At 39.3% G+C, this 18086-nt stretch overlaps 4 protein-coding genes and 1 pseudogene across 6 annotated transcripts in view; 1 reads left to right on the plus strand and 4 right to left on the minus strand.

Annotated features, from left to right (window-relative positions):
• nf2b (neurofibromin 2b (merlin)) overlaps window positions 1-5172 on the minus strand; it is a 24025-nt gene extending 18853 nt beyond the window's left edge. For 2 of the 3 annotated variants that reach the window (XR_004658959.1, XM_034889264.1), the window contains exons 1-13: window positions 4824-5171; window positions 4409-4524; window positions 3475-3600; window positions 2958-3080; window positions 2701-2784; window positions 2215-2283; window positions 1971-2053; window positions 1731-1806; window positions 1463-1600; window positions 1011-1085; window positions 799-912; window positions 519-641; window positions 156-373 (exon numbers count right to left, since the gene is read on the minus strand). Coding sequence is in view for 2 of the 3 variants with exons in the window: in XM_034889264.1 (XP_034745155.1) it covers window positions 156-373; window positions 519-641; window positions 799-912; window positions 1011-1085; window positions 1463-1600; window positions 1731-1806; window positions 1971-2053; window positions 2215-2283; window positions 2701-2784; window positions 2958-3080; window positions 3475-3600; window positions 4409-4498 (1319 nt within the window). In the remaining variant the exon portion in view is untranslated. Of the gene's footprint in view, window positions 1-155; window positions 374-518; window positions 642-798; window positions 913-1010; window positions 1086-1462; window positions 1601-1730; window positions 1807-1970; window positions 2054-2214; window positions 2284-2700; window positions 2785-2957; window positions 3081-3474; window positions 3601-4408; window positions 4527-4823 lie in introns of all 3 variants that reach the window. The other variant, XM_034889265.1, reaches the window with a different exon arrangement.
• Window positions 1-11145, minus strand: part of LOC117955097 (claudin-4-like) — a 26338-nt gene extending 15193 nt beyond the window's left edge. The window contains exon 1 of the mRNA XM_034889266.1: window positions 9608-11145. Within this exon, the coding sequence (XP_034745157.1) occupies window positions 9634-10608 (975 nt within the window). The 5' untranslated portion in view covers window positions 10609-11145 and the 3' untranslated portion in view covers window positions 9608-9633. The remainder of the gene's footprint in view (window positions 1-9607) is intronic.
• Window positions 5816-8948, plus strand: mettl27 (methyltransferase like 27). The gene is made up of 6 exons (XM_034889272.1): window positions 5816-5837; window positions 6109-6239; window positions 6529-6657; window positions 7023-7158; window positions 7387-7479; window positions 7622-8948. Exons 2-6 carry the CDS (start codon window positions 6120-6122, stop codon window positions 7828-7830), a joined length of 687 nt encoding a protein of 228 aa, XP_034745163.1. The 5' UTR covers window positions 5816-5837; window positions 6109-6119; the 3' UTR covers window positions 7831-8948.
• Window positions 11146-12552: 1407 nt separating the features above from the next.
• Window positions 12553-14024, minus strand: LOC117955994 (annotated as a pseudogene).
• Window positions 14025-14966: 942 nt separating this feature from the next.
• LOC117955104 (claudin-4-like) lies at window positions 14967-16645 on the minus strand. The gene has a single exon (XM_034889276.1). The coding sequence runs from the start codon at window positions 16412-16414 to the stop codon at window positions 15857-15859; it is 558 nt and encodes a 185-aa protein (XP_034745167.1). The 5' UTR covers window positions 16415-16645; the 3' UTR covers window positions 14967-15856.
• Window positions 16646-18086: the final 1441 nt, after the last annotated feature.

An 18086-nucleotide genomic window follows, 5' to 3' on the forward strand; every position in this document is an offset into this window, starting at 1 on the left:
TTGTTCGTTCAAGTGGGATGGAAGACAGTAATAGTGTTAATGCTATTTACATGTAATAAGATGTGTCGTAATAAGATAATGTATTAAAGAAAAGCTCTAAGTAAAATAATAATAAACTTGAAAAAAATGCAACACTAGTAAAGAAGATTCTAGACCTCCTCTCAGACTGCTCCACCAGTTTGACAGCAAGCTGCTCTGCCTCCCTCATCTTCTGCTCCATCAGTCTTTTCTCCTCCTTGGTCTTCATGGCGGTGACCTCGAACCTCTGCCTGTCCTGCTCAGCTTCTGCGGCCTTGTGGGCCAACAGCTTGGCCTCCTCCTCAGCAATCTGGGCCTTCTCTGCTAGCAGGTCCGCTGTCTCCTCGGATCGCAGCTGGAGAAAATGCATAGTAACACTTCAAGGCTCTGTGACGTTATGCAATTAACAACGGGAATGTAAAGCTTGTTGCCAAAACAAGAGTTCACCCAAAAGTCTGGAAGATTCAAAAATGATCTAATGACAAAGATGAAGCTCTCACCAGTGCCTCGTTAGCCAGTCGTGCCTCGTCCTGCAGCTGGAAAAGTCTTCGTTCCATCTCTTCTTTTGCACGTTCCGCTTCCTCTCTCATCTGTTTTTCCCGTGCCAGGATTTGACGCTCCATCTAAAGAGAGGCCAAGATTCTTAATTAAAGCTAATAAAATGAACAATGATCATTGATGATAAATATGACTGTAGATTTCATATGTAGTGTATGCAATTTGAACATCAAGTCTAATGTGTTATTCTAATTGCTCCAGTGGAACTGAGAGAGCGCTGACCTTCTTGCGGGCCTTCTCCTCTTTCGCTTGAGCCTTCATCTGTTGTACTTCAATAGAGTCCACCTTCCTCCTCCTCATGAATAGATCATGGTTACCAATGCACAACTGTAGGATCTAAAGACCCAAGCAATACAAACATGATCTTAACTGTCATAACTATCTTCTAAGTTTGCTATAGTTGAACATTTACACGGACAAAGAGGTAAACCAACCAGCTTGTTGACACGCAGTTGAGATGAGTAGAACTTGAAAACATCTTTCTTCTTATCCAGGGGTTTGATTGTAAACTGCAACATGGGAAAGTTAAAAATCTCACTTTTCCTGCGCTACTGACAGATAGCCCAGCTTTGATGCCTTTACAACAGTTCAGCTAACTGATTACAGTAAAAATCCTGTACTGTACTTTTGTAGGTTTCATGAATAGCTGTATACATTGACAGTTGTATTGTCTTTTACACTATATTGCTTCTATAGTAAAAACAAAATATTCAAGCATACTTTCATAACAAAATAGTTTGGGATGTGGAATACATCCAGTTAAACTAAAAAGGTTGATGCCAAGAGATATTACACCCATTTTTCACTTCTTCCAAAGTGACAGGGATGGGGGGGGGGGGAGCGCAGAATGTCCTGACTAAAAAAAAAGTCCACTGCATGCGTTTACCTCTTTTTCGCTGTAAGAGATGTTGCGGATGCCGCTCCAAGGAAAGGATTTGTTCGGGTTGAGTTTGCTGTTGGGGCTGTAGATGTGAAGACCCTGAGCATCCACTCCAAGTAACAGGTCTGTGTCCCTCTTATTTTGCTGTCATTGTGACATGTAATCCAGGCACGTAAACCAACATGACACTAATGATTAAGGTTGCATTTGTCAAATTACCAACAAAAAGTTCCATAAATGGAAGTAACATTAAGGCAGAGTCATTTAAACTCACAGTAATGGCAAAGTAGCTGACTCCGTACATCTCGAGGTCCTGAGCAATTTTTAAGTATTCCATCTCAGCCTCATCCCTGAATGGGGTGATGAACAAATGAGGAAAAAAAAGGCAAATCAAAGCATTATGCATTATACATTAATAACACTTCAAGTACAGAATCTAGGACTAAACCTTTTGTAAAGGGGTTAATTTCTCTTGACATGCTGTATTTCAAAAGCCCTCCTGGGTCAGTCCTACCTGGCAATGCCTCTGTGCTCTGCGTACCAAGCTGTGATCTTCTCTTCCCACATGTCAGCTGTCATTTGGTACTGCATCAAAACCTGTGACACAGACACAGGAGCACAGGAAAAACATTATATTCTGCATGCACACACCAAAGCACACAATTATTGGTTAACATATGTCACAAGAAAGCAAACCAAAAAGACAATTATAGATTAGTGAACAGGAGTCAAATATGCAAATAGTACTGTGCACTTACTCTTTTTGGCAAAAGCTCATCTTGTGCCAGGAAGCCTGGCTTATGAAAGTTTGGGTCATAGTCCCCATACTGTAATTGAGATTTGAGGGGGAGACAGTGGCAAACGAGAAAAGAGAAGAAAAAAATAAAGAAATGTTGACATTACTATTGCAAAATTAGCAAAACTTAAAGCATATGTTATGTATAAGTCTAACTGAAAATAAAATACAGATTTTTTTGCACCATCACATATGCTATTTAAATATGTTGCCCTGTATCTTCTTTCAAAGAAAAAAATCATTAACCAAAAGAGAGACATTTATTTTATACTTGTTGGCCTCATGAAAGTTCCCCATAGGCTTCTTCTCATAAAACTGATTAAAAACATTTTATTTTAAAGTGTGATTGCCTAAAGCAACTGCATAGGTGGACTTTAATGGACAACGTGTTTTGAGATAGAGGTAGGACAAGCATATGATTGTAAGGGACCTTGCATAGCATTCTTACCTTGGCCTGGACAGCATATGATGCCAACAGAACAGATGCTTCAGGGGAACAGAATATCTCTTCATCCAATATCTGTTTTTTCACCTAAACAATAATTTGAAGACATGTATGTACATGTATTGAACCAAGTAAAAATTTCTATTCAGGTTTCAAATATATGGGGATGAATAAGTCTACCTACATATAAAATAAATAAATCAGTTCAAAACTGATTAGGCCAATGGTTAATTTACAAGAAATGTTATCGGTTATATTACTTGTAAGAAGAAGAGGTGCTGAGTTATCTCTTGGACCAGCTCTTCTTCTACTTTTTCTGGGAAGAATTTCGCCAGGAAATTAAATGTTATGGGAGAGTCCTTGGGAACCTCCTGGTCCAAGACCTTGGTGAAAGAAACAAACAGTAGATGAAAAGGGCACATTAACAAAGTTATTATACCAGACAATGCCAAAAGGCTGAATGTCATGGCATGATCAGTGTCTGTGTAATTAGTTAATAGACACACACAACAATTAGGGAATGAATTGCTAAATTGTTTGACTTTAAAATAATCAACTATTTGAATAATCAATAATGACATTTTTTTGTAAATTGCAGCCCTGCAACCCAGATTAGCCTCACATTGTAAAATGTTTTGGAACACATACTGTACAAATCATCAGCACTGTCCAAACATTTTAACCACGTGGCATCTAGCATACTGCTCAAGATACAGTATGTGTTTTTGGAATCCTCATTAGCCAGTTTAACCTTCACAGGTTCACTCCTTTACTCACCCGTTTCTCTGGTTTCAGCCAGGCGTAGGTGTCCTTTACTGTGTACCTGAGTCCGAAGAACCAGGTCTCCCTCAAACCAACGGTACGAGACACCAGGTCAAACAGGTCTTTACCTTTCCACTTAACCTGAGACAAACAGAGAGTGATAAAGAGAGCAGTGAGTTAAGATGCTGAAAGCAAATGTGTTGGAATGCAGATGCTGTTCTATACCCATTTCTGTACTGTTAAAAGCAATACAAATTTAAACTAATAACTCATGCTATTTTGTATAGAACAGAACATCACTTGAAAATGAAATCTTGTGTGTTTTTGTTTGTATTTTTTAGGTAAGGTGGGCCACCTTCACTAACATAATAAAACACTAATACACTATCGAGAAAAATGCGGGAGCACAATTTCACACAGAAAATGTTACATATTTAACAAAATAACTGTCATGTTCTAGCTAAAGTACGGTAATCACAACACGGGATGCGGCAGGAACTGGGTAGTTTACATCTGCTAGATTATTTCCTGGAGGAAACCCTGACTGATATTGTATGACATCTTTCAGTAGGTATGTGTCTTAGATGGCAAAAAATAATGGTTATATATGTAAATGCAAGGGAATTCTTGACTCATTCTTTCTAAGTGTACAGCAAAAGGTGCTGGAACTTCTAAACTGATATATAAGGCATCTTAAAAGTCTACATATTACAGCAAAACAAATACTATTTAATATGCAAGAATGTTGTAGACTATTCTTCAGTGAGCTTGTCCATGAATCTGATATGGTTAATTTGCTGTGTGCCAACAGGAGATACACATACAAATGCATTCATACAATACATAGTTAGACATTGACCTGGACATGGATCACTCATCCATACGAATAACTAGATATATAGATAAAAGCATCCCTTTAGGCTTAAAACTTTTCTGAATAAACCCATACCTCACAGCTGAACTCCATTTCCGCATCCATAGTGATAACTTTGACTTTAAAAGTCTTTGGCTGTTTCTTCTTCAATCCTAAAATAGACATTTTCGGGGTGTTGGTGTCAAAGAAACCTGTGGAGAAGAACACAAGTATTTCAACAGTAGGCATTTTCAGGATAAAACATGACATTTTACAAGTGATTAGCAGGATGCACCTAGTAAATACAATAAACAGTTTTATTGTAATATACACTTTTAAACTTTTGGAGTGATACAAGCCATCGTTCTGACAGCTACTGCAACTAGCGTGAAGTGTTTTTGGATCTGGAAATTAGCAATCAGACGATGTTTAAAGCGGTTTAACAGAAATCATTTCAGTTACTTCTTTGTTAAATACAACATGCAGATAAAATGTAGAAGAGGCCCATTACCTCCGAGTAAAGTTTCAAACTTCTGCCGTCCAACAAGGCTCAGAAGTGCAATGCTAAGCTAACGTTAACTGATACTAGTAGACAGCGTTAGCTTTCCAGCTAGCTAGCTATGCTACAAAAACGGGCCAAAACAAGTTGCACAAAGAGCGGAACTTTTGAGAGATCTCCATTATTAAATGTATCAAACTGTATAGAATTTACTTTATAGCTAATAATGGTTATTATTTCACCTACTACTAAGGATACAACTCTGCTAACGTTGTCGGCAGCTACGAGCTAAACATCAGTAGGACTTTCCAGAAGATTTGTTTTGATTCCCACTCTACAGGTGGGAACACGAATAACAGCCTGGGATAAAGCTAGTGCGCATCTGCACGCGGGAATGTCGCATTCACTGGTTGTCGGAAAGATTTTATTTACAGGCGATTTGTTCATCGAATTTACTTTACAGCTAATTAGGGTTATTTCAACTACCACTAAGGATACAACTATGCTAACGTAATCGGCAGCTACGAGCTAAACAGCGGTAGGACTTTCCAGAAGATTTGTTTTGACTCTCACTCTACAGGTGGGAATGAGAATAGCAGCCTGGGATGACGCTAGCGCGCATCTGCAGGCGTGAATGTCGCATTCACTGGTTGTCGGAAATATTTTATTTACAGGCAGCTTGTGTTGTGCATGGCACCAAAAGGGACGCTGAGATGCGCTGATAGGAACCTTTGGTACAAAATATTTTGTCTGGCTACTGCTTGAAAACAATAACATTAAACACGAAGGTAACATAACGCACAGACAGGTGAAGAGTAAAAAATGTTTTGGCAAAAACAAAAATGTGCCATAAGCTTTCTTTACCCTGACAGTCTTTACTGAGGGAATGGTGTACCATAAACAACATACTGCAATTGCTTCCTGGTTTATTGTAAAGGAGGGAAACACCTATGGAAAACGCTTGATACCATAGATATATTATATTGTATGTCTATGCTTTGATACAATCAGAACAACCATTTTCAGGTACCTGTCATTACTGTGACTACGTATGTTCATTTATTGGATAATGTTAAAGCCATCTGATGTAGCTTTATACTCCTCTTATACGCTGTAATTTACAGGCTAGAACGTTTTCTTGCCCTTTGACGTTTATCTCCACAGTGGCTGAACAGATGTTCAAACTGCATCTCTCTTGTTCTTTTGCAATTTAAAACTGTGAGGCTTGCCTATTCTGATATCTGTTCTTATTACTCTCACTTCACTGTTTTGTCTTGTTCTTTATTTCTTTGAACAGGTTTGTACATAATGGAGGCTGTCACTAACACATTTGAAAGTGTAAAAGCGGCGATCTTATCAGCTCATGAAAGCACCACATCAGTAGAAAAAGTCAACTTCTACAACTCCTGGGCAGAGAACTATGATCAGGTTAGATAACTGAAGTACAATCAAACAATATCAGTAAAGTATTTGAAGTATTTCATTTGCCCAGTTAAGTTATAGGAAATGTACTTTAAATGATATTGATGTACAGAAATTAAGAAGAACATGCATTATTGATAAACAGTACTAAGCAAAAATAATGCAGTCCTATTATATCATTATGTGGCTATCTGTGTATCTTTTTAAATCTGTTTATTTATATTTATTTTGCCAAATGTAGCTTTACTGTGCTCATGTTCACCTTCTTTTTTTGTGCTAAAAACTGTTTGAGTAGGATGTGGCTCTTCTGGACTACCGTGCACCAAGTCTGGCAGCAAAAATCATCTCCTCCCATTTCAGCAGTGATCGTGAAGCAGCTGTAGTGTTGGACGTGGCCTGTGGTACAGGACTGGCGGCCAAACGGGTAATCTCACAAGATGGAGAACAAACTCATGCACTTATGGGATTCTAGTCATAGGAAAATAGAATCAAAAGGAGCAACTGCTAAATTACAGTCTTAATGCAGTGATAAATAATTTAATATTCAACGAAACCTTTTTTTATATTTTCTCTAAAATGGGATGTTTGTGTTGTAAAGTATTTCCAGTTAATCTCTTCTCTCCTTGCAAATATGAACTTGTTTGGATGCAAACCTTTATTTGAAACCTTTCCTTTCTTGCTCTTGTATTTTTAAAGCGGTACAGATCCAATAACTATGAGTTTTTAGTTTCCACGTTTATTTGAATTGACCAGTGAGATCGATAAACAGTCAAAAGTGTCTCTGTACAGATGAAAAGACATGGATTTGGACATTTTATGGGCATCGATGGAAGCGAGGCTATGTTGAAGTTGGCCAGAGAAAGTGGGTTGTACCAGGACCTGAAACAGTTCTTGCTGGGAGAGGGGCCGCTGCCTGTCCAGTGGGGTAATTTAATTCTTTCAATTATTTCAATTTTGTACACATTCACTGTGATTCAGAAAGCAATCCTCAATTGGGGTGGGTTAGCCAATTTTAGAAACTTATTTAGAAAAAAAACTCTTGTCATCCATGATATTATGGTTATTAAATAGTATTTATCATTAGTGTTATTATTAGTTTAAACTCACTTATCTTCTTCACTCTGTCAACTTTCCCCTCTATTTCCTCGTGCAGGTGTGTTTGATGTGGTTATGATCATTGGAGCACTGAGTGTTGGTCATGTCCCTGTTGATGTCGTCAGAGAGTTGTGCAAGTCCACCAAACCAGGTGAGAATATGTTTTTTTTGGCTTCATGCTGCCTCAACTGCAGTTCAGATTCTTTGTTGAAAAGAAGTATCTCCTCACTGTAGTGTAGTGTACTGTTTGAATCACTCAAAAACACCACTGCACTCTCCCCTGTTTCCACTAGGTGGTTACATTTGCATGACAACCAGAAGTAACCATGACAATGTGGAATACAAAGCGGCCCTGGAGCGTGAGCTCAAGCAGATGGAGGACGAAGGGCTCTGGACTTGTGTAGAGGTGGCTGAGGTGAAAGACTGGGAGAGAGCGGTGTCACAGCAGGAGGACGGATACATATCTGGAGCCGTGTACCTCTATAAGAAACTAAAGCTTTAGCATGTTGCACATCAATGTAGATGCAACATCGCAGCAGCAAAGGTACAAAACAACTTTAGAAGATACAAAATATAAAAATAATTCACTTTACTCATTATAAAACAAGTGTTCCTTTTTAAATGAACAGTATTACAGGTCAGGGAGCACAAATGTCAGTGACGTTCAAACTGGAAAAGTGGTGAAATAAAGCACTCTCTAAACAGTATGCATACTAAATCCTTATTTTTGAGTGTAATACATAAAGAAAATGGAGGTGCTGTATTTGTTAATATACTATATATAATGTGTGTGTTTGTGTGGGTGTGTGTGTACACAGATATACAGTATTTGGGCATAGGGCTGTCAAAAGAAGATGGTTGAGATTACAATGTTACTTACAGACTTGCAAGAAAAATACACTTGTGGTTGTTGATGAATGTGCTGGGGGTGGATAATACATGCCAATTACATAAAAAGGTGTTGCTATTTGAAAATGTCTTGAATATGTTTGTAATCAGATTATATACATTAAAACATATCTTGTATAATATGGATGGATGGAGGGATGAAGAGTCCATTTATTTTGATCTGACAAGGTCTGGTGTGTTTGAGTGCACCACTGACCAAAGGATGGCAGTGTTTTTCAAGTGGCCTACTGGTGCTGGGCAGCCAAATATTGTTAAAACCCACTGAACTTAATTTAAATATTTTGACTTACTTCAGTGTAGTTTTATTCATGTTTATTTCATGTATCTACACAAAGTCTCCTCTAAAGTTAGACTTTAGGGCAACTGGCATTATTAAATTATGACTAGCCAATGATGCTGTTGCACATTTGAATAAGCAAAACCCAAATAACACATGTTCCAAAAACATGATTCACTGAAACTGAATCTGAATGTTGTACAAACACACTGCGTCTCCCTCCTCTAACCCTGCACAACTCTGCGGTAAACACACTCTCTGTCAAACCAGTTGGACCTGTACATTTGAATAGCAAAAGCTGAAAGTCCAGTAGGATGTTGTTTCCTTTACAGGCTCTTTGCAGCTTATGATGTATGACATGTTACCATGTTTTTCAACACATTTATATTAGTAAAAAAGACTGGCATGCCAAATAAAATTATAGTAATTTATTGAAAAGTAAATATACAAATATCTGTCATTAATATATGTACAACAAAATAAACATAAAATCACATTTCCTAGTTAGCGAAATCTAAAAAGTAACTTCTTATGTGCAAAAAGTGGAGTTTTTTATGGCTATAGAACTCATCCAATGAGGACACACATGTACAGTACATAGATTCACAAAATGCAATGTTATCAATTTAAAGTAAGGATGGAAAATAAGCTAAAATATTGGAGTTTATTACTTTTGGTTTGTTCAGCTTCATGTTTGTCCAGCAGAAACAAACAAGCGAAAAGTCTGAGGTAAAAATTGTAATGTGGACAGATCCATCCTCATTCAGTGCATTTAAAAAAAAAAGTTGCTACCAGTTAATGCTCCACATTAACATGTCAAACTTATTGCCAACAGTATTCTTTTAAGATAAAAAGTATACAGCAAACTTCACGTGAACCTGGATTTAATTTGTTGTACAGCATTTGGTTTTTAGTTCAGTTTTAGAACACAGTACATGTTGAAGCTGCTATAGTCCTGCATATTAATAAATGTAGTCCAGAAGTTTTCCCTTTTGTCCTTTTGTCAAAGCTAAACGGTGGAGTAAAAAGATAAGTATGGTTAATACAATGAACTACTTTGTATCAGTAAACAATCACTAACTAACTAACTAACTGTGTGTGTGTGTGTATGTGTCCAGATTATAAGTATGTACTTGGCGCTGGATCTGAGGACACATCCTCAGTCATTTTCACCTTTGACTGATAAACATCTTCCATTTCTGCACTTTTCAGCTGAGACGGCGCCTCACTGTTTTCAGACTTTGTCGACTCCAGACTTTTCATCTGAGACTTTGTTGATGGTGCCCATGATCTTTCTGACTCCATCCTGAAGCCTTGATCATGCCAGTTGCCTCTGGGAGGCCTTGTGTACAGAGGAATCTTTGTCGATGCCCCATCATAACTTTGAGACCGGGAAAACACGGCTCTGACAGGCTGAGACATTGCTGGTCCTGGTCTGCTGCGCTGAGAACCTGCCTGAGTGGACCCGTTGGAGGAGCGGACAACCATGTAGCGGACAGAAGGGCTCTTGTCTGCTTCATGGGATTCGAGGGGGCATGTTGAGCTGATGAACAAACCGCCTCCCAGAATAAGCAGGACTGACGCTCCCAAGCCGACGTAGAGGCAGGCTCCAATCTCCCTCCGCTGAGCATCTGTGGAGAGGCTGTAGAACTCGCTCACCACGGACCCGGACGCCCAAACTGTGGGAATGAAACACAGCAGTCCTGTGAAAATCAAAACTGCCCCTGCTGCTACAGCCATCTTGCCCTTAACCCCGCCTCCTTTATCATCCAAAAAACGAGTGCACTTCCCTCCAATGAAGGCCAGAATGAGACCTACACCGCCTGTAGCAATGGCAAGGACGGTCAGAGCCCTGGCGGCCTGTTGGGAGTTACTGAGAGCAAGGACAGAATGGTAAGGATTACACTGGATCAACCCTGTGCTCTCCACCACGCAGCTCATCCAGATGCCCTCCCAGATGGTTTGGGAGGTGATGATGGTGGTTCCCACAAAGGCTGAGACCCGCCACATGGGCAGTATGCAGCTAAAGATGACCCCTGCCCATCCCAGGAGGCATAGGGCGCTGGCCAGCAGCTGCATCCCCATGGAGGCCATGATGTAGAGGTGGAGGGATCAACACTGAAGGGGCTTGAGAAATCCTCACAGACCTTCGAAACGTCTCTGGTGGCTTATTCTTTTCTGAGGAGCTTCTTTTGCTTTCCCTCCTGGTTGGTTCTCTCTCATCAGTCTTTCTGTGAGCGTTTCTTTGTCAGTCTTTCTCAACGTGTGATGTTGCTGTTTACATAGGCCTCCATCTTTGTGCTTTTCTACAGCTATTTTCTCATTGCTCCTATTTCCACAGTAGCAGTGACTGTCTAGTGTCTGTCCCAGCAACGCAGAGCCCTGTCCGGCTATTTCAGTTGTCTGTCTAGCCTCCAATAGTTTTTAGTTGAGTCCAGGTGTGTCTCTGTTCAGCCTCAGTTCATTTGTTTGCAGTCTGCTTTTCCTCTGTCAATGTCCCTCCTACTTTGTAGTCCTTACTGCTGTTTCTCCTCCCCCCTCTTGCTCCTTGTCCCCTTTTTCTTTATTTCTCTACCTGAGAGTGTTGTTTCTTTCTGTCATCTGCCTGTGTAGTACTGGTGAGGTGTGGATGCACCACACCTACTTTAAATGGAAATATAAAGGGGAGGAGGTTGACATAAAAACACAGAGAGAGAGAGAGAGAGAGAGAGAGTGATGTGAATGTGACATAATTTCCTCTCCCTTTATTGTGTATGTCTGACAAGCTTATTTCAGAGAGGATAATCTTTGGATAATGCAGAAAAAATGATAGGCCTCTAAACCTTAAACATGTTTATAAGATGCATAGTAATAAAGCGCTGCCTAATTGTCTTTATTCTTTAACACCATCTTTCTGCTGAAACACAGCTTGTAAATTTAAAATAGTGGGAATCTGGCTGGATTTGGTTGAAATACTTGCGTGAGCTCAATGTGTGTGTTTACACATATCCGCTGGCAACACTTTTAAATATGTGAACAATGCGTACACGCAGAATGTATTTGTATACCAAAAGCAGAATGATGTGGAACATAATCACCCTGGAGAAAACCAGTTTTCATTCTAACAGCGGCTACCGCACAGAAACCTGTTACCACAAACAAACATACACACACACACGCACACACACACGCACACACACACACACACACACACACACACAACCTTACCTTTGAATCAGGCTCAAAATAATCTTTAATGCTGCTGTCCTCGTAAAGTACAAAGGGATACTTTTTGTCTCTATTCATTTTTTTCAACATTTTTACATTGTTCTATACTTATGTTTAAATGACACAAGACACTTGTGCAAACGTTTACAAACCTGATCAGTTTTATAGGATAAAAAGAGGGAATACAACATGCAGTTACCATTCAGTCTGTTTATTTAGCAACATTTCTTTGGCCGGAAGCACACATTATCACACAACCTGTTTGTAAGGATTCTTTCTCATCAACACTTGAACAACCAGATCTGCTGCTAAGCAAGTTTTTTGGCACACGTCATCGTCGTTACTGTTCTACTCTTTGAAAAAATAAACAGTGATGAGATGGAAAAGGACTCAAGAGAAATGTTGTCTCACATGCTCACAAATATGTGTCTTACAAATGACTTGAATTTGAATGGTATACAAAGAAAAACATCAACCAAACAAATCTGAACAAAATTGTGTTTTTGTGAGTCGGTAACTTAATCACAAATGTTGTAGTTTGATGGAAAAAAGGAGTATCAGGTTTGGACACAAAACAGTAACACGGGCCAATTTTACATAAGATATGGTTTTAATATAAAGCAGTCATGTTCTGAATCTCACATAGTCATAGTGGGATGTGTGAGTGTAGGACTAATAAACAAACCAAAACAAGGAAAACTGTGTCAAAGTGTCCATTATGGTGTAAATACAAAAACACTTAATATTTACAGACTATAAGATGCATTAAAAAGACAAATACACATTCTTATTTTACACATTCACACTGCAAAAGTTCCTATACACTTTAACCACATTATATATTATTATGGTGGACTCTTCTCCACAGGTCAAAGGTGACGTTTTCATAAACTCTTTTTCTTATCTCTTTCCAAAAAACTGTCCTGGTTCTACTTCCAGAAGAAGATATAAATGTAGGCATTGCTGCTGTGCTAAGAGCCAGCACTGGCATACTTCACATCATAGTCATTCCCATCGTTGGGGAGACAGGAACTGTAGAGGAGGCCCCCACCAGGACCACCAGGACCAGCAGCACCGCGGCGCCCCAGCCGATGTAGAGCGAGATCCCCCAGCTCCCTCCTCTCAGCACTGGTCATGATCGGGTTGTAGAACTCACAAATGATGGCGTTTGCGGCCAAGCAGACTGGGATAAGCACCAAGAGGCCTGCAATGATGAAGATGATTCCAGGAAGTTGGTGCATTTTCCCCCTACCACGCCAAGAAGGATCCCAAATACCCCGGCGATGATGGCCATGACGACGACTGCTCTTGCTTCAGATCTTGAGGTTACCACGGCTTGAAACAAGGTAACCAAGGCATTTTTTCCACAAAATGTTACAGAACTTCAGACATCACCACAAAGTAATGAAATACGTGTAGCGGGGCACCTTTGAATACAAGAATTAAGTTAACAATGCTAAAAATGCTATGATACAGTATGCTACATATAGGCTACTGTTTTGCATCGTATAAAAGTTAGGAATAATAAATATGCTGCATAATGCTACATTTGCACATATTAAAAAGTCCTGGAAAGTATTGCACATTTGGCAAAATAGAAAAATCAAGTCCTTCATTTCCCCATAAGTAGCTTTTAAGTTTTTGAAATAATATTTTACACTGATAGTATGATATGTATACATATAAATATAGTGTATTATCTTGTTCTGTTTTCTGTCAAAGTTATGAAGTTTATAATGTTCAAACATGAGACTCTATTCATTTCATAGCTGCACTATTCCATCAAACGAAAATGTTCTAGATGACTTTTGTACACCTTTCCCCAAAATTTTGACTGACATGTTTGGTATGTTTGTAATCTCCACTAGAATAAGGTGTTGTGGGTTTGAACAATGTTTGCCTGCACAGCATTAGTTTGTAATGACTTGTCAACCAGCCGGCTACAGCCCAGAACCCAGATATCAAACGTTATTGATCCCAAAAAAAGGTATTAAGGTATTAAGAAAATTAGTATTAATTACCATGTAAACAGAAACAATCATTGACCACAGTTAGGTTTTTATTTTATTTTTAAACAGATTATGGCCAACAAACCCTTGCTCCTGGTTGTGTCCCCTGAGACTGATTATACAGCCCACTCTGAGATTTATTAAGAGAGTCATGCTCCTGCTCTATAGGGCTACGTGTTCTACCATCCTACTATCATAGCATGGTCAAAAATCATCAAAGTGTTTGTCCTATGACATCAGACCTTGGAGTGGCCATGCAGCGTCGCTGTATTTAGTGTTGGTGCTGTACGGCATGTAGGAGTAGGAGGAAGGTGGGGTTCACTCCTCCACACAGACTAAACAAATCTAAGCACTGTGGAGTAGGAGCAACCCAGAGGAGGCCTAGCCTGTTTAGATGGAGGAGCCCACCTCTCTCTTCAGATGGTCTCTCTTTCTGCTGACCAGCTGGCTGAAACCAGAGCAAGTGCAAATATCAAAGCAGACATTTTGCTGACAAACTGCTTTAACCATGATGGTCTCAATCATTTTTCTGCAAACAACAAACAACTTAGGGACAATATAAGTTGTTGGTTGCAGAAAAATGATTGAGACCATTATGGTTAAAGCAGTGTGCTAGTAAGTCGTCTTATTTGATACTTGCACTAGTAGCCATCAAAGTCAGAAATTTTCAGAAAAAATTATCTATTTTAAGATGTGTATTAAATTATATACACATAGACTCTCTAATGTGGCATTCACACATTAAATAATTTTACGCAGACCATGGCCAATTTTCAGCAGAAACCTTTTTCATAGCTCCAATGCCAATGTCTAATGATTGCAACAAATGTTGAACTTTGAACCTACCATGCACTGTTCTTTGAGAGTGCAATCTGCTGTTAGCTACTGCTTCAATTTTACCACCAAAAGCAGAGGAAATATGTGTGTTCTTGATTTTACACACCTCTTAAAGCAACTGGAAAACCTTATTTAACGGTCATTTCAAAAGGTAAAGGTAAATTTAGCCTTTCCCTCTATTTTTGTTGTTTTGCAGTCAAAACTGAAATACATTTCTTACACTACAGTTGACAATGTCTCCCTCCAAGGAGGGTGAATCAATGTGGTAGATTCGTACCAGAATCCTAAAACACCCATCAGATCCAATGCCAGACCCCCCCATCTGCCTGCCCTGTCCTCCCATTTAAAAGAATATTCAGTTGTGCAGCAATAACCGAAAACCAGACTCCAGAAAGAGCCTTTCTCATCTTGTTTCTGCTGTAGTAGAGTATGCTGCTCTCGTCAACTGTTGTTTTGCTGTTACGTTAATCAGATGACACAAAGATTACGAGAGATATGCAAACGTGGTCCAGAGAGAGGCAACTTGGGCAATCTGTAAATATTAGAGAGTAGTCAAACACACCTGACCAAATCAAGTTTTTTCAGGCTTTTATGCACACTGAAATTACTGTTGTTGTTGGAGCACAGAGAATCTCAAAATAACATATTTTTTTCTTCTTTGGGCATTATATTATACATCGTTGGAGAAAATCTTATTTTAATGCAAGTAATTTTTGTAACTTGCAATGCGCAAAACAAATTGCAGAACTTCTCTACAAAAATACAAATATACAGGGTGGATTTATTTTTTTTTTGTTAAGATACAGATGTCAGATGTCTCTAATATTCCCAAAATAAATGATGCTGTCTTGTTGCAAACAAAGACACATTTCCTCACCACACAGTAAAAAAGTATTTAAAGGTCTAACTATTCTTGCAGCATTTATAATGTGTTCTGCATATACTAAAACACATCCAATGAACTCAAATCTCTGCATTAAACATTTTTTTTATGTCACCTTATGCAACTATCGGCTCAACCAGACTACATTTTTCCATCCATCCATATTTTCCTATAAACATTGCAAGCTCTGGTCGTGCAACACTTCAATATGCTACACACTTTCATATTTTAGAAACATTAATTGTAAAATGTCACTATAGAGCATTTAACTAAAGTTGAAACAAATGTTAAAAACAGTAGCTGAAGCGGAGTCCTTTACAGTAGAGTCCTAACTGCACATTTTCAACATCAGCTTCTATTTGACTTATAGCGTTGTGTACTCTCTTTCTCTCTCTTCTCCTCATCCTCAGCATCTGTAGGTGCTACACAACACCCCTCCACCGATGATGAGCAGAGCTCCAGAAGCCCAGCCCACATATATAGAAGCCCCGAGCTCTCCCCTCCTCCCAGAGGTGGGCAGGGGGTTGTAGAAACCAGTAATGATGCTGTAAGCGGACCAGCTGACAGGAATGACACAAAGAAGCCCTGCTAATATAAACACCAGACCTCCGGCAAGGCCAATATTAGCTTTGGTGAGCCAGTCGCCATTAAAGAAGTTGGTGCAGCGGGCCCCGACCACAGTGAGCCCAATGGCCACCACGCTGACAGCAATGGAGACACAGATCAGAGCCCTGGAAGCCTGCAAATCCTGTGGTAGAGCCAAAATGGAGTCGTAGGCCTTACACTGCGATTGACCAGTGCTCTGGATTACACAATTCATCCATAAACCTTCCCAGAAGACCTGAGCGGTGATGATGTTTGCTCCAACAAAGGCTGTCACCTTCCACATGGGCAGTCCACAGATAAGGATGGTGCCAAGAAAGCCAACGATTGCCAAACACACACCAATGAGCTGCGTCTGCATGTTGCTAAAAAAGAAATCCAAGGCATGTATTGAAGTTTGCCACCAAGTCAAAGAAAGCAACAAAATCCCCCTTCAGTTGAGCCCAAGATAATTTGGACCATAAAATTCAACTCGGCTGTAAAGGCAGCAGTGGTTATGGTTTGCTGCGTGGTTTGCGCTGCAGGCGTGAGAGGAAAGAACAATAAGGAGGGGACTCCGACTCTAGTTGGTGGAACAGGTTTTCTGTTCATCCTGATTCCTGCTCACTATGAAGAAGTAGGAGGAGCAAGCACTCATGTACAAAAGGCTGCTTTGTGACCCAAAACAAAAGGCTCTGTTTAGAACCTTTAAATGGTTTAAAGCACTAGGAGTATCCCTTTCCAGAAAAGGCAAACTTTTCACATATCCTCAGATCAGGCTTTATGTAAGAATTATGTTAAATCCTGAGATTTTAATGAATGCTTGAAAAAAAGAAAAAAAAAAAAACCTGAACAGAGCTTGGGGTAATAAAACACTTGAGAGAAGAAACACACATTGATACATGGAAAGAAAGAGTAAAGTACATTAACACATTTTCAATGAATGCTTAACACTGATTTTAATTAAAACCATTTGCTGATAAGAAGCTAGAAAACTGGGAAAAAAATATTGCAGAAATGTCATCCTGGTTCAAGAAAAGTAGCCTACTGCTGATAAATCAGATCTACTACATGTCCCAAACTTCGTGAATACAGGAGAGAAATTTCTAAACCACTTACAGGAATAACTTGACCTTTTGAGAAATAGGTTTTCTGGCTTAGAGTTACTTGAAAAGATCAACATCACTCAATATGAAGCCACAGCCGGCAGCCAGTTCGCTAAGCACAAAGAGTGAAACCACCTGGCCCTGTCCAACAGTTACAAAACTACATCTAGTATCCTGTTTTACAGGAGGAGGTGGCAGGTTACTTCTTGGCCAGCTTGTTTGAAAAGATTAGAAAAACAAAATATGACGAGTTAGGCTAGCCATTTCCAAAGAAGACAATGTCACAATATAAAAGCACAGGTGCAAATACAATTAATGTCTGAATTTTATATCGCTGCCTCAGTGTTAAATCACAGCCCCTTTGCATTAACCTCCTCAACATTTTAGATTTCTGGTATAAGAAATTAAAAGTTGTCGAATTGTGTAAGCATTGAACTTGCTTACACAATTCGACAACTTTTAATTTCAGCTACAGGAGCTTGTGTAGTAGTATATGCAATTCAGTGGGACTGCCATGTCAAATGACTGAATCAGTTGCAAACAGTGAATGGGGTCGTTTTCCCTGCAAGTCATACCACACTGAACATTGAAATTTTATCCTACCATTTAGACCCTTGCCATAGTTGTTCCTGTTTAGTTGTTCGCATTTACAGAGTTTAAAAGTGGTACCCAACGAGTTTGATTTCAGCCAAGAATGCAAAAGAATTTGACCACAGCATCATAAACCTTTGTCATCTCCACTTAACATTTAAGAAAGCACATAGAAAAGCTAGTGCGCATAAAGTTTTATTAAAATAATCAGTAAAACATTTGGAAATCATAAGGCTCATAAAACTTTTAAAAAGAGTTCAGTCCAGTTAGTGTAAGACGAGCATGAAGACATTTTAAACATAGGCTCCTCCACTGGCTGCCGTGCGTGGGGCAGAATATTTGACGGAGTAGCCGCCA

This window comes from Etheostoma cragini, chromosome 13 (genome assembly GCF_013103735.1).
Source record: "Etheostoma cragini isolate CJK2018 chromosome 13, CSU_Ecrag_1.0, whole genome shotgun sequence".
Classification (NCBI taxonomy): Eukaryota; Metazoa; Chordata; class Actinopteri; order Perciformes; family Percidae; genus Etheostoma; species Etheostoma cragini.